The sequence below is a fragment of the Protomyctophum parallelum genome, assembly GCF_964188405.1.
Source record: "Protomyctophum parallelum genome assembly, chromosome: 6".
Classification (NCBI taxonomy): Eukaryota; Metazoa; Chordata; class Actinopteri; order Myctophiformes; family Myctophidae; genus Protomyctophum; species Protomyctophum parallelum.
The window spans coordinates 2,744,106-2,770,134 of record NC_139701.1 but is presented as its reverse complement, the minus strand read 5'-3'; the positions used below and the strand labels follow the sequence as shown (position 1 = coordinate 2,770,134).

The 26,029-nt window shown below is 42.6% G+C and overlaps 1 protein-coding gene across 3 annotated transcripts in view; it reads right to left on the bottom strand.

The window, feature by feature from the left end:
• Positions 1–235: 235 nt before the first annotated feature.
• Positions 236–26,029, bottom strand: part of alpi.1 (alkaline phosphatase, intestinal, tandem duplicate 1) — a 53,801-nt gene continuing 28,007 nt past the window's right edge. For 2 of the 3 annotated variants that reach the window (XM_083766890.1, XM_083766891.1), the window contains exons 5-11: positions 15,605–15,777; positions 13,196–13,330; positions 8,576–8,651; positions 5,127–5,261; positions 3,993–4,184; positions 3,457–3,573; positions 237–919 (exon numbers count right to left, since the gene is read on the bottom strand). In XM_083766890.1, coding sequence (XP_083623016.1) covers positions 621–919; positions 3,457–3,573; positions 3,993–4,184; positions 5,127–5,261; positions 8,576–8,651; positions 13,196–13,330; positions 15,605–15,777 — 1,127 coding nt within the window. In that variant the 3' untranslated portion in view covers positions 237–620. Of the gene's footprint in view, positions 920–3,456; positions 3,574–3,992; positions 4,185–5,126; positions 5,262–8,575; positions 8,652–13,195; positions 13,331–15,604; positions 15,778–26,029 lie in introns of all 3 variants that reach the window. The other variant, XM_083766892.1, reaches the window with a different exon arrangement.

The window sequence follows — 26,029 nt, the reverse complement described above, 5'->3', positions numbered from 1 at the left end:
TGGTGTCAGCATCATGTTATGCTTTAGCTATTTAAAAATAGCAGATCTACAAGCTCATATCGATACGAGCTTGTAGGTCTGCTATTTTTGAAAAAAATCGAAGAGCGACTGACATTTTTAGAATGTGATCTCAGGTCAGAATGGGTTAATCAGACCAGCGTGTGTCCAGGGGAAAACTCGTATGAATCTGATCTCAGGTCAGAATGGGTTAAAATAGGTATATTGATGGAGATATTGAAGTGCTTCAAAACCAGCCACCATGATGTGTGTTGTCTAAGTCTGGGTTGTGTTCTTGAGATCAATGTGCATTGGAACCGTGCCCAGGGAAACACCCTGTGAAGTTCTTTGGAACTCAACTTGTGTGAGATGTACCATCTATTGGATAAAGCTTTTTTTTAATATATAAATATTGTGTTGGAGTGCTTGTGTTTGTTTTTAACATGATGAATACCTGCGTCTGCGCGTGTGTGTGTGTGTGTGTGTGTGTGTGCGTGCATGTGTGCTTTCTTTTTGCATAGCGTATTTGTGTGTGCGACCACATGTGGTACATGTCCATCTCATACACGAATGTGTTCTCACGTGCATACAAGTCTACACTGTGTGTGTGTGTGTGTGTGTGGTCATCTGACCAGCAGCAGCCAGAGTAGAGCGGTCAGACTCAGCAGCAGCGGCGGCGGCCCAGGGTGCACTGCACGTGTCCTGGGCGCTCCGGAGGTGGTGTCCGGGTCGCGCGGAGGCGGACAGTCCCTGTAGGGCTCCAGGCACGCTGCGTAGGCCATGACGTGAGCCACGTAGTGCTGCTCCTTCACGCCGTGGAACAGGTGCGCCATGGGACCCCGGGCGTAGATGGCCACGTCCTCCCCGCCGTGCGTCTCGGCGTCCAGGGGCACGGCCGCCTGCTGCATGTACTCCTCGTCGTCTGTGAGGTCGTGAGAGAGCGGAAGATGTATTCGTCACGTTTATACAGCGAACAACCATTGAAACCACCTCTTATCTCCATTCCTTTTTTCCCCCGTATATTACTTGATCATACTACAGCGACTGTACGCACAATAGTATCAAAAGTATAGCAGATCTGCAAGCTCGAAACGTGGAGCCAAACGACGCGTTTTGAGCTTGTAGATCTGCTACAAATCGTGCTACGTTTGAATTTGACAGTTTTGGACATGTGTGTGGTTTCCACCCGACAGAGATGTTTTTCGACAGATAGAGATGATATTTTTCATTCTGACACTTTTCCCCACTGGTTGTAGAGGCGAGAAAAACAAGTGAAAAAAAACAATGATAAATCCATTTAGAAGAAATGCTCCACTGGCACATTTGGGATGTTTAGTCAATTATGTGACATTACCACTTATAACCGGCTGAGGAAACACCATTTTCCTGTCCTTTCTCTGAACATGCAGCTGACAAAACCCAGAATTCACTGCAAAGAAATGGCTCTCAAGCAGTTCTTGGTGCCATTGCCGCTATAGTGTAGTGGCCCCTAATAGAGAAAGCCTTCTTTTTCTATTGCATTACTGCACATACTACGCTACAGCTGTATAATCTGTGTTACTTCTGATTGCCTGAAAGACCCATTTATTGATAATTACTATCAGCGATGAATGTTCAAAAACAGTGGAAATGAACAGAAGCTTGTTCAGCCATGGCCTCCAGCTGTTAAAACAGTAAGGTACGGTTTCTCTTCTGCCCAGAAAGTGGTGGAACAAAGTCTGTGTGTCTGTATGTACTGTATGTATGTATTCATAATGCAAGTCGTTAAAGAGTCTAAAGACAGCTAAACTAAAAATATTGATCAGTTCCACCGTGGTCAGGGAACAGTTTACATTCACTGTGTTAATGCTTTTCCACGCTGTGATTAAAGTACTTCACTGAAGAATGGATCCTAATGCTTCCTCCTTAAGCCTCGTATTTCAGCCATAGCGTCTCTGTCGGGTGGTAACCCCATATGTACAAGACTGTTGCTTTTCAGGATTCAACTAGAATAGCAAAAGTAGCAGATCTACAAGCTGTTTCAAGCTTGCATATCGTCTACTTTTGATACATCTGCGTGACGCTGAGTGATAGGGTAAATAACACAAAAAGTTAAGAATATGGAGATAAGCGTTTTTTCTGCCTAACAGCAACGATATAGAAAATCTTACTTCTTACTTATTAGACAGTACAATGGAGCAGGGAATTTATACAGTACAGAGAGATGTCAGAACAGCACAGACGTCCCATCTGGATTCACATCCCTGACATGCATTGAGCCGTCAGCTCTGGCAGAGCCAGAACTCCAGGCCAAGGCTAATACATTATACAGTACATATACTGTACATCCACATACATGTGGGCCCGCAGAGAGGGGGTCCTTAACCAACATGTGGGCCAAGTGAGAGGGGATCCTTAACCGCTGCTCCAGTGAGGATTAACTGAGGATTAACTGAGGAGGGCTTTAACCAAAACTTGGATTCGGTTTCTTATTTCTAAGACCAAAGCCTATACAGTGGAAATGATGAGCCTCTCGTATACCAAGAGTTTGCTTCAACAATCTGTCTTGGCGTGCCAATTGGATGCCGTGTCCGCTTCTGGGACAATTCTCTTGCTTTCATTGCATTAGTGTGTGGTTAGTGTTTCTCAGGAAGAAAAATAAGTCAAAGGATGGAAGAAGCAGATTTTTCTGCGGTTATAATCCAGTTCTCCTGCAGCCCAGAGTGGATGTTATCTGCATCTGTATATTTCAGAGACATAAAAATCGACTGTAAAATGAATGGTGTGGAACAGGAATGGGTATAACAGGGGGTGATCGATGTTCCACGCTTCCGCGAAAGGAAAACAAAGGCGTTACATAAGTCAGGCAACGCCGCAACGCATACACAAACAAAAGATACATGAATAGAACAGAAACAGAGTCAGCATGCCCCTCAATGCCACACTCATCATATTCTATCTGCGCTTTCTGAAGACTGATGCAGGAGTGACTCATCCATAGACCCAGACCGCATAGGGGTGACTGGGTGAGGGACTGAGGGTCTGCGTTGTCTATACACACACTCACTGTCTATACACACACTCACCGCAGACTAAACCTTAGCGGCACAGCTGAAAGACATTATAGGTCGTCGACTCGCAGGGTATTTGGACAAAGCCAAGAGGAATAAGTGTTTTGAAACGTGGCTTTTATCTCGCTGTGTGTACAGTACCTCACTGCTCTGTTGCTGTTATGCCCTGATGAAAAACAAATGTGCACCTTTGATTTGAGGCCGTCGCGGGTCTGTCTGTCTGTCTGTCTGTCTGTCTGTCTGTCTGTCTGTCTGTCTGTCTGTCTGTCTGTCTGTCTGTCTGTCTGTCTGCCTGCCTGCCTGCCTGCCTGCATGTCTGACTGCCTGCCTGCCTGCCTGCCTGCCTGTCTGTCTTTCATTCTTTCAAAAACAAATTTCATTTACATTACTTCCTTCCTTCCAAACTCACAGTAGTCCACCATTGTAATGTTCCCTCTGGTTCCGTTGACGTGCACATATCCAGGTCCGTTGGCATAGAGGATGCTGGTGAAAGGCAGTTTGTCGTCTGCTCTCTTCGGCGACAGACCTGGATGATATGACAAACAAATGGTGGTTAAACTATAATTTAAAACTGTAACATTGTACAACTGAAGCTGATATGGATACTGATTCGCTGATTGAAATTGGCTACCCATCTGAACATTTATTTTCAGTTTATTAAAGAGCTGGAGAGACGGGCAGACTCCTGTTATTGAACAAACACTCTTGCAATCATTAGTATCACAATATATTAACCTTTTTTTAAAAAGGAAAAAAATAACCTTTTGTTTTAACCAAAGCATGGTTGGCTTTTACAGCTTTTTTGTCCTAAACTCTTGTCACATTTACCATTGACAATGAAAGGAGAATATACGTCATACCGGTATGTGTCAAAATCGGCTTTTAACCCAAACATTAAATGCCATTGACAATGAAAGGAAAATTCAAACACTCTCGGATCCTTACCGAAGATAGGATTTCCTCGGGGGGTGTTCCCGCCGAATGTGAAGACATGGGAGTGGTCGGCGGTGACCACGGTGAGCGTGTCAGTTTCCTTGGTGAGCTGCGCGGCGCGCTGCACCGCCCGGTCAAACATCACGGTCTCCGTCAGCGCCAGCTTGGCGATGCCGTCGTGATGTCCGTGGTCGATTCTCCCTCGTAATGGAGAAGGAAATAAGGGCAGTGCGTTAGCTAAACGTGTGCCTGACAACAGTGTAATGGTTAAAAATACAAGTAATCAATGTTGATGTGGACTATGTCTGTCTGTGGCTACATCTAAAAATAAAATGGGGTACTTTTAAGCCATTTTGGACGGGAACCCCTTTTGGTGTTCTAAGCATTATGTTATACTGCTACTGCTATTGAAAACTAGCAGATCTACAAGCTCATAGCGCTACGAGCTTGTATAGGTCTGCTATTTTTTTAAAGTCGTGAAAATGTGGCGCAAATCTTTGAATATATATTTCAGAGTGAAAAAATTTAACTAAGATATTGGCTTCTGGGGGGGGTCCCTGGAACTACATATTTTCAGATGGGGGTCCGTGGTCCAATAGAGATAATTCTGGGGGTCCTTGACATGACAAAGGTTGAGCACAACTGACATAGAAACATGGGTTTATCAGAAAACTATTAGGATTTGATTTAGAAGCCTTATTTTTTTTATCGACCTCAGTCCAAAATGGATTAAATAGCTAATGTTTGTCCAGGAACATCGTGACCCATAGCCAATAAACAAGGGATGTGGCCTTCCCAAGTTCCTGTTTCCCTTTAACCCATTCTGACCTGAGATCAGATTCATACGAGGTTTCCACTGGACACACGCCGGTCTGACGAACCCATTCTGACCTGAGATCAGATTCTAAAAATGTCAGTCGCTCTTCGATTTTTCAAAAAATAGCAGACCTACAAGCTCATATGAGCTTGTAGATCTGCTATTTTTAAATAGCTAAAGCATAACATGATGCTGACACCAAAATGGGTGCCCGGTCAGAATGGGTTAAGAATAATAATAATAAAAAACTGTATTTTTAAATTGCTACATTGCTAACAGCAGAATTATTGTAGCGATGGTGCTCATGGTGGTGGTATAATTATACTCATCTTCAACAAACAGGAAGAATCCTTTGGGGTTCTTGCTGAGGATGTGAATGGCCTTCTCCGTCATGTCCACGATGGACGGGTCGCGCGTGCCATTCCGGAAAACCTCAAACCTCATGTCCTTTGGCTCGAACAGGCCTGGAGGAGAGACGGGAACACAAGGCAGAGGCAGGCTCATGCCGGGGGAAAAGCCACAACGGAAAAAGAAAATTGCCAATAGCTTCTGACATTTAACAAGGGCTTGTTTTGTTTCATGTTCTACCCTCAAAGTAAATGTCATGTTATTCAAAATAAATGTGTACACAGGAAAGTGTCAGTCGACACTTTTTTATCAGTTAAAAATATGTACTTATTTACAGTGTACAGTGGGTGCACTGTCTGCTACGTCCACAATGTTATTTGATTTACTGTATACCCTGAAATCTTGGGGGAAAAAACAGTGAAAAAATAATAATATACTTATTGTTTGATACGTGTTGTTGATACTTGCTGAAACGTTCTTGTGAGGAAGTGCAGCATAAATGAGGATTGCAGTAGGTGTAATAGTAAGCTAATATAATATGAACAGCAATATTCAACGACCAAAATATCTTCAGCTGCTGTTCAAGTCATTGTGACAACGTAACACTCATATACCGTAAGAAGCAATAATGTCAGATAACAACTTGTGACTTTACTGTACACTGTATTACTATTATCGTCTTTCCTGTATAGAGACTGTAATTCACTGATAAGGTTTTATTTAAAAAAAAAAGAAGGCGCTGTCAAACCTTCGGACAGTTTCTCCCATACTGTATGTGATAAGATAAGTATGCAAACACAGACTGATCTACACACATAGACAGATATACACATGTACCGTACGTAAAATGGTAAATGGTGCATTTATATAGCGCCTTTATCCAAGGCGCTTTACATAGATTGTGCATTACATTCACCCATTCACACACACATTCATACACCGATGGCAGCGGAAACCATGCAAGGCACCAATTAGCACATCGGGAGCAATTAGGGGTTCAGTGTCTTGCTCAAGGACACTTCGACAGTAACTCTGGGGGAGCCCGGGTTCGAACTGGCAACCTTACGGTTTCCATCCAGGCACTCTACCCCTGAGCCACCGCCGCCCGTATGTACATGTGTATCTGTCGATCAGTCTTGGGCAGTTACTTACTGTATTACTATGCAATATGGTTCCCAAACCTTTTCATGTCAAGGACCCCCAAATTGACACTAATTAGCCCCTGTTTGAAAACATATGCCAGGGACCCCCTTAAGAGAAGATTTTTACCGCTCTAGCTAGTGCTTCTCAACCCGTTTAATTTCAAGGACCAGTGCCGTCATCAATGTTAACTGAACTAGAAGAGTGCACAAATGGAAGGTCCATTTGGTTCCATTTGTACACTCTTACAGACCCATAAGGGTCCATTTGGTTCCATTTGTACACTCTTACAGACCCATAAGGGTCCATTTGGTTCCATTTGTACACTCTTACAGACCCATAAGGGTCCATTTGGTTCCATTTGTACACTCTTACAGACCCATAAGGGTCCATTTGGTTCCATTTGTACACTCTTACAGACCCATAAGGGTCCATTTGGTTCCATTTGTACACTCTTACAGACCCATAAGGGTCCATTTGGTTCCATTTGTACACTCTTACAGACCCATAAGGGTCCATTTGGTTCCATTTGTACACTCTTACAGACCCATAAGGGTCCATTTGGTTCCATTTGTACACTCTTACAGACCCATAAGGGTCCATTTGGTTCCATTTGTACACTCTTACAGACCCATAAGGGTCCATTTGGTTCCATTTGTACACTCTTACAGACCCATAAGGGTCCATTTGGTTCCAAACTATCATTTAGCTGGGGACCCCCTGGAACTCCCTCAAGGACCCCTGGGGGTCCCCGGACCCCACTTTGGGAACCATTGCAATATATCACTGTAATATTATTAGCAGTGATGGAAAGTAACGCAAATGTAGAAGTACATTTACTTAAGTACGGTTTTGAGGTATTTCTACTTTACTTGAGTATTTCCAATATCCAGTACTTTTTACTTCTGCTCCACAAAATTTCAGAGGCAAATATTGTACTTTTACTATACTTAGTTACTGGTTATTTGAGCTTGTAGATCGGCTATTTTCAAATGCTTATACATTTGAAAACTTGAAATAGGACATTCTGCATAATAAGTACTTTCTACTTGTGGTACTTTCAGTACATTTTCATGCCAATACATTTGTACTCGACTCAAGTAGATTTCAAATTCCGGACTTCCACTTGTAATGGAGTAGTTCTACATTGCACTTTTACTTAAGTAAAACAATTGAGTACTTTTTCCACCACTGATTATTAGCCTAAATTTGGCCATTTGCCAAAATGTGCCCAAATATGCTGACCTCATCACATTTGGTGATAACGGCTATGGCTGTTTTTAGGCCAAGGAGTGTTTTTCGTGCAAAACGAATGCTTGGAATGGATTCAAGAATCATGAAAACCCCCTAGTTTATGTGTACCCCCTGTGTTTAGTCACAATTGCATGATGCAAGATGATGACATTTGGGACATTTTGCCCTATATTGGTTGTCTATGGCGTGGCATACAAAAATGGCCATAACTTATTTTTCGCGATGTTTTCGGCAGAGCAGGCCTCTCATTCTGTAAGAAGTACGTCATGACATCACAGGTCCTGTCCAATTGTGGGCCTGTAGCTCACTAGCCCTGTAAACATGACTCTCGTATTCATACGAGAGTCATGACGCAACTTCACCCTGGTTTTTGCAGACGCTACATTTACAAATAATTAAAAAATATAAACATTCGCATTTCAAATATAAAGTACTCACAAAGTGTCCCACGGGTGTTAGTTAGTAGCAGCGCCAGCGATTAGAATTTCTGCATCCCGCGTTGTTTAATAAAAAGCATTTTTATCCGAGGTGTTATTTTGCCTTTCAACTTCGCGCCCCTATCGGTCGGGAGGAGGGTGGCACTCGGTGTGTTTGATATACGTACGCTGACCGCCCTGCCAATACAGACTAATAGGCGAGTGCGCTCCCGGTGTGCAACTGTGGATTTCCCAATCGAACCCCGTTTGAAAAAAGTAGCCGGAGAGCTCGGACAAAAATGCTTTTTATTAAAGAACGCGGGACGCAGCAATTCTAATCGCTCGCGCTGCTACTAACTAACACCCGTGGGACACTTTGTGAGTACTTTATATTTGAAATCTGAATGTTTATATATACGGAAATCTTGTAAATGCAGCGACTGCAAAAAACAGGGCAAAGTTACTGCATGACTGTCATGATAATTATCATGGCAGTCATGTTCCAGGGCTAGTAGCTCACCAGCTATTACACTCTGGCTGGCACACAACATTTTGTTATGGGTGTTTAATTAATGGCTGAAATGTTACTTTTAATTGGTCAGTATAGACACAGTACCAACCCATGAGCCTGTCCGTGTTCTTGGTGTTGATCTCATCAAACTGCTTCTTGTGCCAGACGTAGTGGGATCTTTTATTCTGAAACACAAAGCAGAAGACGGACACAATGTAGCGATGGGACCTTTTATTCTGAAACACAAAGCAGAAGACGGACACAATGTAGCGATGGGACCTTTTATTCTGAAACACAAAGCAGAAGACGGACACAATGTAGCGATGGGACCTTTTATTCTGAAACACAAAGCAGAAGACGGACACAATGTAGCGATGGGACCTTTTATTCTGAAACACAAAGCAGAAGACGGACACAATGTATAGCGATGGGACTTTTTTATTCTGAAACTCATTCAAGGAGAATTCAGCGCTAGCGCTTTTCTTACCATAATCCAATGTTATTATTATATCCATTAACTGCCAAACTGCTGTAGATCGAGGCTCCAATAGGCACCGTTCTGGTGACGTAAATTCTCCATTCATTGTCAATGGGAATTTTGTGTTTGTGTAAGACGAACATCTACACTAATAGCTGAATAAAAAAATAAAAAAACATCTCTCGCACTCCGTAGCTCTGAGCATGGAAGGTATATAGGGATGTTTTGTTATCGTTATTGGTTAATGTATATGATCAGATTATGCCGGAATTCTCCTGAGGCCCATTCAACAAATGCCTTCTAAATCAGTAGATTTTTTCAAACATGGCAGATGTACAAGCTCGCAGAACTTGCATATCTGCAAATTGAAATAGCCCTGGAAATTGAACATACTCAAGTACAAGTACAGTACTTGAGTAAATGTAGGTGGAGTCATTGGTAAAATCAAGGTACTTAGAGATGTTGGTTTCCACAACTCTACAACACTTTATCAGGCCTGTGTTTGCCCAGTTCTAGACTATGGAGTCTAGACCATGGGAGATTCCCTAAGAGTCTAGCTATACATAACCGAGCCCTGGGTGTACATAAATATGCACCAATGGCAGCAGTCTCAGGAGACATGGGATGGGAACCCTGCGATGTCCGGTGGAAGGTCTGCACCGCCAGGTTGTGGAACATATTAGTGAATGATAATAGACTAACAAAGAAATGATTTAACTGGGACAAACAACTGGGACATATCCACATGCTGTATAGGCACATATATGAACCTGAATATGGCATATATATATATGCAGCATAGGCTATATTCTGCATATACTTGCCAAGTTGCCATATATTGGCATATTATGTTAATATATTTAAAATAAAAACATAGCACCACCATGTCGCGCACACCCTAGAAGGCACCCGCGGACCACATGGGGTGCACGCACCTCAGTTTGGGAACCGCTTAAATTGACTAATCACCAGGGGGGCATTCAGACAGATATTTTGTGAAGCCTGAAACTCCTGAAAGTTCATATAATGGCCTGTTGTGGCGCTGTCACTGGACCCAGAAAAACCCATAGCCCCATAGAAGTCCATGTATTTGGGCCCAACTTCACCTAGACTGTATTACCTTAATAAACATGGTCATGAATACTTTCTGCTTCCAGTCACTAGTTTAAAGTCTCATTTCTAATGTCATAATATTCTTTTTGGAAAATTATGGTCCCATTTATAAAATAAATGACCATAAAGTCGCGTATGTTCTGAGGGGCGTGGCTACCGTTACAGTCTATGATCGGGAGTCCCCACCCACTCGAGTCTAAATAAAAACCAACGGAGAAGAAGGGGGGAAGTCCCGCCTCGTTGTCTGGGCAGCCAATGGCCAGCTGGGCCCAAACGGAGCCAGCCAATGGCCAGCTGGGCCCAAACGGATCTAGAAAGATGGCGACTTACAGTGCAGGAATAACAGGCTTCATTTTGCGTCCATGTTAGACGCGGGGAGCGCTTTGTCCATATTTTTTACAGTCTATGCTAATCACACACAACAGATTACAGAGCATGTTCCATGCCCCCCTGAATGCCCACACACACACCCAGTAATGTTTGTAAACAAGAAGCCTGACCTGTATATATGTCTACTGATGCCTGTGAGGAAATGTGTCCCCTGCATTTAACCACATGAAGCCACGGACATTTGTCAAACATTTCAAACAGTCTCACAATGTGTCGCAACAGATCTCGCAACGCAACAAAAGCGGTGTGGTGTAGAGGGGGGGTGGGGGGGGGGGGGGGGTGTGGGAGACCAATTATATGAGGGTCTTTAGTCTTTAGCCAAGAAAGTACCATATAAGGTTTAGGTATATAGTCTTGCAGGCCTCACCCTACTTGCAAGTATAGGCTAGTGACAAGTGGTGCTCAACCCCCAGAATTATCAGTCTGCATTTGCCCGCGGACCCCCATCTGAAAATATGTTTTTCAAGGGCGCCCCCCCCTCAGAAGCAAAGATTTGAGTTAAAAACTAGTTAAAAAGACAAAGTAAAATATTCTCTTCCCAAAGACGATCATGTCTGTAACATTATAGTGCTGACGTCATTAACTGACCTTACCGGGTACAGGCGTCATTGTACACTGTACCCATTGAAAACGGGTAGCTGGAACACATGAGTCACCTTTTGCCCATATATGGACATCCTCCAACTCCATGCTGTGACCACAATGCCCAAATATGTAGGCATTGCATCACATGCAATGTCACACATAGGGGAGGGTATAAAATGGCTGATGAACAGATAGATTCCGTCATTCCCAGTTTGTGCTCAGTCTTGTATTTTAACGTCAGAACAAGAGACTATCATAAGAAATGGCTGCTAACATTCAAGCAATGAACGACACCGTGATGTCCGACCTTCATGGAGAGATGGCGCGAAGGAGGAAGTTTGTGATCCTGCGTTGGGATAACGATGCCGGAAGCATGACTACTGACAAGGAGGTCTGGGCGGAAAAACCTCAAAACTACTTCCAACAGTTTTTAAAAGAGCTGCCAAAAGATCATTGCCGCCTCGCTCTGTATGACGCAAGCTATGAGTATAACTCCAAAGGTGTTCTGACGAAAGACAAAGCGGTTGTCCCCATCCTCTGGACCCCCCAAGATGGCCAAGGAAAGGACGAGGTGGTTCGTTATGATAAATACTTTAAAGCGAATTTCTCCAAAGCAACACTTCTCTCCGCTTGCAAGCTCAGATCGAAAGACGGGAACACAAGTCTGTACGAAGTCGCTAAACATCTACGCATCGCCGAGAGAGATGGATGCTCTGTGGAAGGGATATCCAAACAGGATATGGTTAAAGGGATGGATAAGGTGACAGCCTGAAAACAAAAATCCAGAACCTCATAATTCTACTTCTCGCACATTTATGAAGAAGAGCAGCTGTGACCTATTTGGCAGAGGAGAGTTTGTGTTGTGGCTGAAACATTCCCGGTTTGATTCCCCGGCCGGGGAGTCTACTGCGTGGGGAAGTGAATGACCGACGACACTCACACCTCCCTCAACACCGTTGAAGTGCCCTTGAGCAAGGCAGTGAAACCCCCCCCAAAACCGCTCCACTGGAGCTGCTCAGTGGCCGACAGTGTGACGCAGGATGTGGCTGAAAAAGAGAATACATGCATCGCCTGGATCAAACGAATAATACACATTCAACACTCGGAGCACTGCAAACCTAAATACCTGTTGTAACTGTATGAAGAACAAGGTTTTGTTCTCTGGGGTTCCATTTTGAATGACTGCAGAAGAAAAAAGATCTCAGGGAAAATGTATATTCACCATCCTACACTAAACTTCATTTGATTTTTTTTTCTTTTTTTTCGGGGCCAACCCGTCTATAACCAAGGAAGCAGCGCCAGTGCGTCTGTGTGCGTCATTATTACGCCCCCAATTCCCATCAAAGTCAATGGCAAAATGGCCTGGGCCATGGCTCAGTGGTCCAGGCACCTTGGCTGGTAATCCAGTCTGGTTGTGTGCCGCGGGTTCGACTCCCGATCCCAACGGCCTTTACTGCATGTCTTCCCCCCCCATCTCTCTCCCCATTTCCTGTCAGCCTATACAGCCTGTCCCTCCCTAAAATATATAAAATAAAGGCGAAAGCCACAAAAAAAACATTTAAAATTAAAAAAAAAGTCAAAATGAATTCATCATGTGAGCCACTACATCGTCATCAAACATCGTCATCTATATGCCATCATCAAATACTTGATAGTGGGCGGAGCAGATCAGAGCTGAGTGACGTCATGTGATCATGAGAGAAGGCTCCCCTCACTCATCTCTTTCTTCTAAGTGTTAAACGCCAGAGGGCGTTGGTCGCCCCATGTCTGAATGACCCTCGGTGGCTAGGAGACGCATAGAACATGGCAGGAACTCAAAGTAAAGAAATAAAAAATATATATCTGTTTCAGAAAAGAAATCGGATTGTTTTCCCAGACTGTGTTTTTGGTCAAAACCAGATTTTATCCACGGCCCTAATAAACCAATGGTTGCGGTTGATATATATATATATATATATACAATGAGGCGCGTTGGTACTAGACTCCCTTTGTTTATATAATATATACAATGTATTTTTACATGTGAAATAACAGACGTTCCTCGGACACAGTGGACACAGTGGACACAGTGGACACAGTGGACACAGTGGACACAGTGGACACAGTGGACACAGTGAACACAGTGGCTCGTCAAGAAAAAGGAAAAAACCAAATGGCTCTTACCGGTTTGGCCCTGAGCCACTCGTCAATCAGGTTCTTCTTGTCTTTGCGATCCCCCTTGCGGGAGTTAGAGGTGGGGTACTCGGGGTCCGGTGTGCCCTTGGGGGTCATGTACATCCGTCCTCCTCCCAGAATCACCTTTTAGAGGGAGACCCCAAATGTAATTACTGTAGCAGTACAGAAATGTGTGTCTTTGTGCAGAAACATGAAAAAAAGAAAGAAAAAGAGAACCACCCACACTAGTACTGTTTCCTAAACAATTAACACAATATGTAATAGGATGATGTTTAAGTGATATTGTTCCTGATTAGTTTGACTAATAAGTAATAAGCGTAAGACAGCTGCATTCCCTTTGAGAGCCACAAATGTAACCAATGTTCCTCAATGTTTCAGGTCTGACTGTGATCGGCATCCTGGCAAAGGAGTGCATGGTTTCTCACTTTGCCTAGAAATACAGAATATGTATTTACTGTACTATTTTCATTACACAAGTATTGAAAAGCTACAGTATAGCCTAATAGCTCAGCAGGACAACACTTAACTGCGTGGTTGTCCAAATATATAATATAAATCTAATGTGGATTAGATATGACCGTCACAGGTACTAGTAATAACCATTAAGACCTTCGACAAAATGTCTTAAGTGTCTTGTAAAAGTTACTTTCCACCACCGGTGGTCTCTATACTTTTCTCCCTCTGGGCAACATCATCAGGGAACACTCTATACATTTCCATTGTTACGCGGACGACACTCAACTATATCTATCGATGAAACCGAACGAAACGGACCAATTAGTCAAACTTCAAGCATGTCTTAAAGACATAAAGAGTTGGATGACCCATAATTACCTACTCCTCAACTCTGACAAAACGGAAGTTATCGTGATCGGCCCTAAGCCCCTAAGAGACAAGCTAGCCGATGAGAACTTTTCTCTAGATGGCATTACCTTGGCCTCCAAGGCCACTGTAAAGAATCTGGGAGTTACCTTTGATCAAGATATGTCTTTCAAATCGCACATCAAACAAATCTCAAAGACTGCCTTTTTTCACCTGCGAAATATTGCAAAGGTTAGGCACATTCTGTCAAATGACGCAGAAAAACGCATTTGTTACCTCAAGGCTGGACTACTGCAACTCGCTATTATCAGGCTGCCCAGGTAAGTCTCTGAAAAGCCTACAGCTAGTTCAAAACGCTGCGGCGCGTGTGCTGACAGGTACCAGAAGAAGAGACCATATCACTCCTTCACTGGCCTCCCTACACTGGCTCCCGGTCAAACACAGAATAGAGTTAAAAATCCTTCTCCTCACCTACAAAGCTCTCAATGGTCAGGCACCACAATATCTCAAAGATCTCATTGATCCCTACAAACCAAATAGAACACCAGTGCGTCTACAGTATGCAAAAATGCTTACTGTCCCAAAAATATCAAAAGTTACAATAGGAGGCAGGGCGTTTAGGTCCCAGGCACCTCAGCTGTGGAACCTTCTCCCGGCTTTGGTCCGTGGGGCTGACACGCTCTGCACATTCAAGACTAGGTTGAAAACCTTTCTCTACGACAAAGCCTATAGCTAGAGTTGTCTCCAAGTCTGGCTGGATACCATGGTCGTACATTGTTGTGCAGGTCTGTCTCCCAGCAGTACTTGTAATATACACTATATAGGCTCCAATAAGGCCTGCCACTAATCCAACATCCGGGGAATCTCTCCCCGGAGTCTCTTTTCGTCCTCCCCGTCACAGTTCTGTGGACCTCTAATATTAACCCCCAACTGACTGCCGAGTGTGACCGTGGATCAGGCCTCTTCATGGAGCCCACCAGAAGTGTGACCTGGACCCGGCCTCACAGAGCTCGACCTCGACCAGATGTGGACCAAATCCCTCCACGGAGCCCACCTGTCTATTTCTGTCTATTTCTCTCTGTCTATCCCTCTCTCTCTCCCTCTACCACCCCCCGATGGTCGAGGCAGATGGCCGCCCACCCTAGAGTCGGGTTCTGCCTGACGTTTCTTCCTAAAGGGGAGTTTTGGGTCGTTACCATTGTCGCAATATTGCTTGCTCTGGGTGGATCTTTGTTGGTTGTAAAGTGTCTTGAGACAACTTGTTGTGATTTGACACTATAATAAAATTGAATTGAAAATGGAATTGAATTAACCCATTCTGACCGGGCACCCATTTTGGTGTCGGCATCATGTTATGCTTTAGCTATTGAAAAATAGCAGATCTACAAGCTCATATCGCGCCACCGAGTGGCGCGATACGAGCTTGTAGGTCTGCTATTTTTGAAAAATCGAAGAACGACTGACATTTTTTAGAATCTGATCTCAGGTCAGAATGGGTTTAATCAGACCAGTGTGTGTCCAGTGGAAACCTCGTATGAATCTGATCTCAGGTCAGAATGGGTTGAATCTACGTACATCGATGTGGACGTTGGTGACCATCTGGGTGGCGATGTCCACACAGCCCTGCTGGCGGGCGCTGGAGGGCAGGTCTGCGTCGCTGTACCAGCTCCTGCTGACCGAGTGGGCGTAGGCGGCGGCCGGGGAGGCGTGCTGGACGCGCGTGGTGGTCACGATGCCCACAGATTTACCTGAAGAGCATGCACGCACACACGCACACGCACACGCACACACACACACACACACACACACAGACACAGACACACACACACACACGTGTTAATTATTTTCTAAACAATTAACACAATTATGATTTTAATTTGAGTATATAGCCTAATATCGTTCCTGCTGTTCTACTGCCAACCAGGTGAAGAAATCCCAGATTGAGGCTTTATAACCTTTGCTTTTATGAAATATCTTAGTTCTTAGGCCATTATTAGCATTTTATGGAAGATGCTGCTTCTGAAAATATTGCTAGTTTTACCATTTCAAATGCTCTAATCTTAAAAGAATGGCCGCTAATAGCCGATCTACAAGCTCTCAATGTGTCGCTCTGTGAAGGATTGAGAGCTTGTAGATCGGTTTCTTTGGTTTCTATGGAATCCAAATGACAGAAATCAATTGTGGCCAACTGATAATTTCAATCCACACGCAGACACACAAGGTGCCAGGCAGGGTTGGGAGGGTTACTTTTAAAAAGGAATCCCCTACAGTTATACAAGTTACTTGCTAAAAAATGTAGTCAGTAACGTAATCCCGATTACTCCATTTAAAAAGTAACTACAAGTTACTTTCAGTTACTTTTGGATTACTTTTAAGTAAAACTCAATTTAATTAGATAATACAAGTTTTACCATTGATAGACAAGAATGTTGAGCCTATGAAATTAAGATAAGGACAACTGAAATATGGTTAAGGTCATTTAATTGTTATGAATTTGACCTCTCTGAACAGTTACATTACTGTAGAGTCATTGTGTCAACTTATAACAGATCATAAGAAAAATGCATCTTGACCTACAGAACCATTTTGATTGTTTGATTGACAACAACCAACAACTTTGACAACCAACAACTCCATCCATGTGTGGCAAATAAAAACTATTTTTGACATTCCTGGCTGACACTCATTTAGATAGACATGGCATGAGTTTAAAACATTGACTAGACAGTAAAGACTCATTTATATAGTCTACAAAGAACTCAGCCCTATACAATTATATTTATACCCTGTAGGCTACTCTTTAAATAAAAAGCCTCATTGTATTTGACCTAAAAGAGAAGACTGCGCTACCCATTATTTATCCCCCCCAATCCAATATATCATAATTATGCTCTCCTATCTAGTATCTCTGCAGTGTTGCCTGGTCTGATTATTATAAGCCACATTGGGCTTATTTTTCTGAAGTTGCTTGTAAATAATGGTAGAACGGTTGTGAGCTTGTAGATCGTCTATTTTTAAATAGCCAACATATATAAATATGCACATTGTTTAATGGACGATATATATAGCTTTGAAGTGCTCGTGTGGACTTTTATAGTCGCTTCTTTTGCCAATGTTTTCACATACATATTTTAGCGTGCTGATTACCTTTAAAATGAGTAATACACTATCTGGATGTCATCTTGAATGAACTGAGTAGTTCATCAGAATGTATAATGTAGAATGTAATCAGAAGACGTGCAACGGTGCAGCAATGGGAATCAAACAGGTAAATTAAATCAAACTTAATTTGTATTCATACAGGACTCAACACGTCATCACACATCACAATTTAGTTCAGAGGAAATAATTAAAATTAGATTTGATAGACTTTTGATATATAAACAAAAATGGAAATCTCCGCATTTTTTGACATTCATTGTTAGGTATGATGAACACAGGGCACGGATATGGTCTAAAAGTGTGAAAAACGTATTTTTTATTTCACTATAGGATGTGAATGTGGCAACTGTGGACTATTTCTGTAGTGGATTTGTTTTCTTTTAGGCAGTGGATATTGAGTGGTCAGTACTGCATTATTTCAGCATGCAGCATGTTCAGATTAGTTACGCTTAAACACTATTTGTCTGCAGCTCACTGGCCTTGTGGTTAAAATGATGAGTTAGTTCAGTCAGTTAGATAGATAGATAGATAGATAGATAGATAGATAGATAGATAGATAGATAGATAGATAGATAGATAGATAGATAGATAGATAGATAGATAGATAGATAGATAGATAGATAGATAGATAGATCTTTATTTGTCATTGCAACGTGTACAACGGAATTAAAAGTGCCAACCAATCAATCAGTGCATCATATCACAAAACAACATACTGTACAAGCAAGCTAAAACAAAAACACACATGACTTCTTGTTATTGCACAACCCCAGCAGCACTAATGCACAAACATGTAATTTCAGCTGTTATCGCACAACAAACCCTTATTGTACTTAAGATAGCAGAGAAACTAAAAAGTGTCGCAGCAACAGATAATTTTTTAGCAGCATTGAGTGAGTTATACTTTCATGCTGTGCTCAAGGGCGCATAGTCACATACATATACTCAAGGGGTTAATATGCTGCATTACTATGTGGGTGTAATCAGTGTGTGCACGACCCACATGTCATTCACTGATGTGGCAGTCAGCTGACCAATTGGGCGGGGGTATTTAAACTCACTAGACTGCATCCAAGCGGCCAAAAGCAAGAGGGTGGACACATAGATATTAAAAAAATATATAGCCTCATTGGCTTCTGCAGTTCTTTGGAGCCATGTGTGTTGACGGGAGGGCGGAATAATTTACACTGGTACGCCGGAAGAGTGGACAGCACACTACATCACACAGTGCATCTTTTCCGGGACTTATCAGACCCAAACATGCGCTCTGTGACGCACACTCATGCTTCCTCGGTGCTTCGCAAGGAATCTCTGGATTTTTTTGCCCCCCCCCCCCCCCTTGAGCACATACGCTCCAGAGCCAAAAGGGGCGTCTAACTTTATATGTCTATGGGTGGACCAGGGGGGCAGTCAGACAGATATTTTGTGAAGCCTGAAACTCCTGAAAGTTCATATAATGGCCTGTTGTGGCGCTGTCATTGGACCCAGAAAAACCCATAGGCCCATAGAAGTCCATGTATTTGGGCCCAACTTCACCTAGACTGTATTACCTTAATAAACATGGTCATGAATACTTTCTGCTTCCAGTCACTAGTTTAAAGTCTCATTTCTAATGTCATAATATTCTTTTTGGAAAATTATGGTCCCATTTATTAAAAAAAATACCATAAAGTCGTGCATGTTCTGAGGGGCGTGGCTACCGTTACAGTCTATGATCGGGATTCCCCTCCCACTCGAGTCAAAATAAAAACCAACGGAGAAGAAGGGGGGAAGTCCCGCCTCGTGTCTGGGCCAGCCAATGGCCAGCTGGGCCCAAACGGAGCCAGCCAATGGCCAACTGGGCCCAAACGGATCTAGAAAGATGGCGACTTACAGTGCAGGAATAACAGGCTTCATTTTACGTCCATGTTAGACCCGGGGAACGCTTTGTCCATATTTCTTTTACAGTCTATGGGGTGGACACATTATTAGGAAGAATGTTGGAGTCTATTCATTTCCAACTAATATTACTGTGTAGATATTGATAATAGATATTAGTCTGGAACGTCGGTGTGGAAGATTTTGTTTCCAAGAGTTTATACATTTGTATACATTTGAAACCATGAAAAAGGACATTCTGCACAATCAGTATGGTATTTTAAGTACATTCTGATACAAATACTTTTGTACTTTTACTTTTTTGTAAGTTTCCGGACTGCAATGTCGAGTATTTCTACATTGCAGTACCGATACTGTTATTTAACCCATTCTGAACGGGCACCCATTTTGGTGTCGGCATCATGTTGTGCTTTAGCTATTTAAAAATAGCAGATCTACAAGCTCATATCGCGCCACCGAGTGGCGCGATACGAGCTTGTAGGTCTGCTATTTTTGTAAAAATCGAAGAGCGACTGACATTTTTAGATTCTGATCTCAGGTCAGAATGGGTTCATCAGACCAGTGTGTGTCCGGCGGAAACCTCGTATGAATCTGATCTCAGGTCAGAATGGGTTAAGTAAGATGTACGAGTACTTTTTCCACCACTGGTAATAATTAAGCATTATAAAATGATTTGCTGAGCTGCCTATGAAGCGTGCTGCGTGTCTTAAATTGCTCTATAAACACATAACCTTGGAGAACAACATCATATTACTGACCAAACTAATTGTTTCAAAATGTCCTGGTAACATTTAGAGAAGAAATGAATGGAAGATTCTTAGGCTACTACTTTCCTGACCGGACGGAGCTTTTCAACCTCCATGTCTTTAACCACCCAATATTGAACTAATGCTACACTCCTGCCAGGCTTCTATGTCTCATGTTTCAAACATTCTTTTATCCAGTCCAGTGATGCTGGCCTCCTGGAGGTCCCCAATACCATGCTCCAAACCGGGGGCGACAAGGCCTTCTCTGTGGCTGCCCCCTCCCTATGGAACGCACTCCCCAAACATATCCCTCCCTCCCTTTTAAAACCACCCTGAAAACCCACCTGTTCAGAATCGCCTATTCGGGTTGACTTTGATTTCATCGTTTTTTTCCCCCTAATTTCCTATAGTAAAGTTGTTGTTCTTCTCTTCCCCCCTGGCCCCACACATGTAAAGCGTCTTTGAGAACTTATAAAAGTACAATATAAATATTATTATTCTTTTAATGGAGTTGGTAACTACATCTGAAGTTCAGGAAGGAAAGAGCAAGCCTCATTTCAATCAATGTGCATTTAAACCAAACCTTGTGTAGGCCTACCTGTAAAACTGAAAACTGAAATATAATGACCCTAACCATAACCAGCCGTTGGCCTAGTGGTCCAGGCACATGCCACATATATATATAGGCTCTGGCCTGATAGCATGCTGATAGCACGGGGGAGGCGGTGGCTCAGGGGTAGAGTGCCTGGATGGTAACCGCAAGGTTGCCAGTTCAAACCCGGGCTCCCCCAGAGTTACTGTCAAAGTGTCCTTGAGCAAGACACTGAACCCCTAATTGCTCCCGATGTGCTAGTTGGTGCCTTGCATGGTTTCCGCTGCCATCGGTGTATGAATGTGTGTGTGAATGGGTGAATGTAATGCACAATCTCTGTAAAGCGCCTTGGATAAAGGCGCTTTATAAATGCACCATTTACCATTTCCCGTGTTGCGTGTTCGAGTCCTGTCCATGACGACCATTGCTGCATGTCTCTCTTTCCTGTCATTCTTCATCAATGAAGGTAGAAAAATAAAAAAAATCTGTCCTAATAGTAACAAATATTCTCTATTTCCATGTACATACAGTACCGTAATATAACATGAATGTAAGGTTATATAAACTAACAATGTAATTCAAGGGGTGCCGTGGAAGAAAAGGTTAATTACAGGGGTGACTTAATTTCACTGTTCTATTGTGTATTAGTCCTATGCTATACGACAGATCAGGTCAGTGTAACCATTCGATGGGCTACAAGATACGCAATATACCAAGACACCCGTGTACTGTACCTGTCGAACTACTTCCAAAACGTCAACGCCGGCCACAACCACAACACCAGAGGGAGCTCTACTAATCCCAGATTAGTAGAGGCAACCCAGATTTGGCCCAAACAAGGGGTTAAATTAATTCTCCTCCTATCCACACTTTTCCTGGGCTGTGTGTGCTCCAGTTCCTGTCGATTTGATCCAATGAAAGCCAATGAAACTGGTCAGATGACCAATGATATCCAATGAAATCAACAGGAACTGGAGCACACACAGCCCAGGAAAAGTGTGGATATGCCAAAAAAAATTGGAATCACTATTCTCCTTTAAAACCGCTCTCAAAGAGACAGGTGGCTGCAATTTGAAACTGCAGGCCACAGTAAAAAGTCAAAGCATATTACCCCCGCCATATCACTCTCTAGAATAGAATATATTATTGGCATTGCTTCTACTTAAAGTTTGAGTTTAAGGTTTAATATAAATGTGTGGTTAGAAGAATGGTGCTGGTGGAATAAGTGGTCATGGTGAGAGTGTAATACGCATTTTAACCCATTTTGGGCGGGAACGCCTTTTGGTGTTAGCATTATGTTATGCTTTAGCTATTGAAAAATAGCAGATCTACAAGCTCATAGCGCGCCACCGAGTGGCGCGCTATGAGCTTGTAGGTCTGCTATGTTTTCAGAAAACTGTCAGGATGTAGAAGACATTTTTAGAATCTGATCTCAGGTCAAAATGGGTAAATGCTGCCCCACCATGAGAGACATCTTTTAAGGCCCTTGTGTGTAGTTAAAGGACAACTTTAGTTTTTTTCAACCAAGGTTCATGTTTTAGGTTGTTATTAGAGAAACTAAAAGGTGAGTGTTATTTATTTTTTCATTTGCTGCTTTCTTTCGTTTTAGGGATTTTAGCTGTTTTTGACAGGGGGGCGGGGCATTCGAGCATGGGGCTAAATATGTATTTTTTACAACATTTTATAGCGATTTATTTTTTAATTATTTAGTCCTACTAGACCCAAGGAAATTTCATCTGGCCACAAAAGATCACGAGATCTACTGAATGTGTCAAACTGACATTGAGCCTATGACACACAGTGTGGCTTCCCCCCAGTAGGCCTCCTTCACATTCAGTAGATCCTGTGATTTTTTTGTGCCCAGATATAATTTCCTGGGGTTTATTAGGACTATAGTAAATAATTAAAAAATAAATCGCCATAATATTTTGTAAAAAAATACATATTTAGCCCCATGCTCGAATGCCCCCGCCCCCCTGTCAAAAACAGCTAAAATCCCTAAAATGAAAGAAAGCAGCAAATGAAAAAAAAATAACACTCGTCTTTTACTTTCTCTAATGACAACCTAAAACATTAACCTTGGTTGAAAAAAACTAAAGTTGTCCTTTAAGTAAGTCCTTTAAGTTAAGTGTGCCCCTCATGCTCTGTGTGGGTACACTGTACCACCACGCTGCTAAACTTAACTCAACCTTTTCTGTCTGAATGTACAGTACTGCTTTTCTTTCCTCCATGGTACTGACCTATGATAGAATCTTCCTCATTATAGATAAATGGTGCGTTTATACAGTAATGGCGCCTAATTTATCCATGGTGATTTACATTCTTTACATTCTGCATTCTACATTCACAGACAGAGGGAACCATGCAAGGCACCAACCTGCTCATGGGAAGCAATTAGGGTTTCAGAGTCTTGCTCAGTCTTGCTTCCACACTAACTGGGGGAGCCCGAGATCAAACTGGTAACCTTCCGGTTCCCAAGCTTCCCAAGCTTTTTGTTATTAAATCGCGCAGCCTTTTGACCTGAAACATTCTGAGTCAACACTAAACCGTGGGCATAATTGTCTCCACCAGGCCGAAGGCATGGGGGGAGAGTTTGTTTTGCACTCCGTCCGTCCGTGTGTCCGTCCGTGTGTGTGTCCGTGAGCAGCTAATCTCGGCCACCGTTAACCCGGTCGATGCCAAATTTTGCACACACACTCCCTGGATGCCAACGATGAACCTCTGCCCCAAACTTTCCAGAACGGCCTGTTATAGCGCCACCAGGAGGCCGCTTTGTGCAAAACAAGTTTTTGCACAGTACACCTACAGATTTTGTCCAAACATCGCGCAAATTGGTACACAGTCTCTCTAGAGCCATTCAACGAAACCGGTCTTTCAGATTTCTCAGACTCCATCCTGATTGGTTAAGATTGGCTTCCAAAGTTCACAGGAGTGCTCAGTTTCAAACAAAATGTTGCAAATCATGAACACATCGCGTGATTTCCGTGAAATTGTGCACGCACATTCCCACTAGGCCGAGGACGAAATGCCACATGAACAATTTCAACTCAGCCTCAAGGTGGCGCTATAACTGGCCGAAAAGTGTTTTTACCTCTAACTGCACGGATCTGTGGATAATTTACTTTTGTTGCCCTTTTATCCAACCACCAGATGAAGGCAAGCTGCAATGTCCTACATTCCTATCCTGGTGGAGACCTGTGCCCAGAAGGGCACTTTTTCTAGTTTACATTTATTGTCTTAATGTCTTAAGTTCATAATAATGGTGTTATTATCTGTTCCCTAAACCAGGCTGATGTGTGTATGATCACTCGTGCATTTTATCCCACTGGGATTTCCAACGTTACCGTGGTACAATTTAAGCATTCTGTAGCAGACGTTCTTAATCCAGAGCAACATACAGTGCAGCAAGCAAGGTCAACATTAGGTACATCAACTGCATCGAAATAGTAATCTAGGATAGGTAATCCAAGAAACATCAGAGAATACCGTATCTAATTTGTATATTTAAATTATACATAATGGACATGACATGCTATTTTAGCACATTTTAGCCTTTGGTGGAGTCTGAAGAGGTGAGTGTTCAGATTGCGGTGGAAGATTGGGAGTGAGTCTGCAGTTCTAATTGCAATGGGGAGTTCATTCCACAGTTTGGGAGCCAGAAGGGAGAAGAGTCTGGGACTTGTGGAGCGTGAATTGTCCTGGATGTTTTTAACGAACGTTCTGCCTCGCAATTGATCAGACTCACGTAGTGCACCCTTACGTAAAACACACACACATGTGCATTAATAACGGTAAAGCACACCCTCTCGTGTAATATTGCTTAAATGTAATCCTGGGCGCTTACACTCCTTCTGCCAACCTGGGGAGAGCAACGGACTGACCTCATGCTTCCACTACCACAGTCTTAACCCATTCTGAACGGGCACCCATTTTGGTATCGGCATCATGTTATGCTTTAGCTATTGAAAAATAGCAGATCTACAAGCTCATATCGCGCCACCGAGTGGCGCGATACGAGCTTGTAGGTCTGCTATTTTTGAATAATCGAAGAACGACTGACATTTTTAGAATCTGATCTCAGGTCAGAATGGGTTCATCAGACCAGTGTGTGTCCAGTGGAAACCTCGTGTGAATCTGATCTCAGGTCAGAATGGGTTCATCAGACCAGTGTGTGTCCGGCGGAAACCTCGTGTGAATCTGATCTCAGGTCAGAATGGGTTAATGGCCTCTCACATGATTACATGAGTATTTTTTTTTATGTATTGTGTTCTGTCCATTTTTATCAGTTCAATAAACATTCGGTAGCATCAGTGGTGTACAGTAACTGTAAAGTATACTGTACTTTTTTTTCTTTCTATTTTTGTATTTATACAATGTTCACATTTTCTATTACTTCTACCCTACTACATCTCTGAGACATATATTGTATACTGTATGTATTATTTATATAGCTCACTATTTTCAACAGATTATTATTGTTTCTTTTTTTTTTACATTTTGAAAACATGGGATATGGGAAATAATGACTACGTTTACAATTATTGGTAATGAACCAGTACTTTTGTACTTTTACTCAAGTAAATGTTGAATAGTGAACTTTTATTAATTTCACATTATGTATGGTTTCTTTAACTTAAGTAAAAAAAAACAAGAGGGAAGAATGCCTAACCCATTCTGAACGGGCACCCATTTTGGTGTCAGCATCATGTTAAGCTTTAGCTATTGAAAAATAGCAGATCTACAAGCTCGTATCGCGCCACCGAGTGGCGCGATACGAGCTTGTAGGTCTGCTATATTTTTGAAAAATCGAAGAGCGACTGACATCTTTAGAATCTGATCTCAGGTCAGAATGGGCTCATCAGACCAGTGTGTGTCCGGCGGAAACCTCGTATGAATCTGATCTCAGGTCAGAATGGGTTAAAGATATATTCAGTGATTTCACTTAATTCAAATATCACTTATTTTTTTGTTGTTTGTTGTGATAATCCTCCCTACTATAGAGTGTGCTGACCATATAAGGAGTTCCTCCCTGTCCCCAGTTAACCCCTGGGGGTCAAAAAACCTTAGGTTTCGTTTTTGACTCTCTATCCTGATTGGACCAAAGGCTGGGTCCCACAGCCCAAAACGAAACCTAAGGTTTTTTGAGTGAAATCACTGAATATACCTTTAAAGTAAGAGAATGTCTGTAGTTTCTATTAGCGAAAGAAATCCCCTTTGAGGACCCCAGCCGTGCGAGCAGACGGAAATTGCACCATCGTATAATGAGCATTAGTGAGAACTAGTATCAATAATAGACTATGTTGGCCCAGGCCGTAGCGTAACGGTCTGGGCACCGGACTGGTAATCCAGTCGCAGTGTGCCGCGGGTTCGACTCCCGGACCCGACACGGCCTTTACTGCATGTCATCCCCCCATCTCTCTCCCGTTTCCTGTCAGCCTACTGTCTGTCCCTTCAAAAATCAATAAAAGGCGTAAGCCGCAAAAAAATATCTAAAAAAAATAAAAATAAATAATAGACTATGTTGAAAATGGTTGAATGTCCTTGTTTAAGTTCTTATCCTTTTTTACCAGCAAGGTTGAAGGTATCAGATCTATGATCGATGTTGATCCGTTAATTAATTAA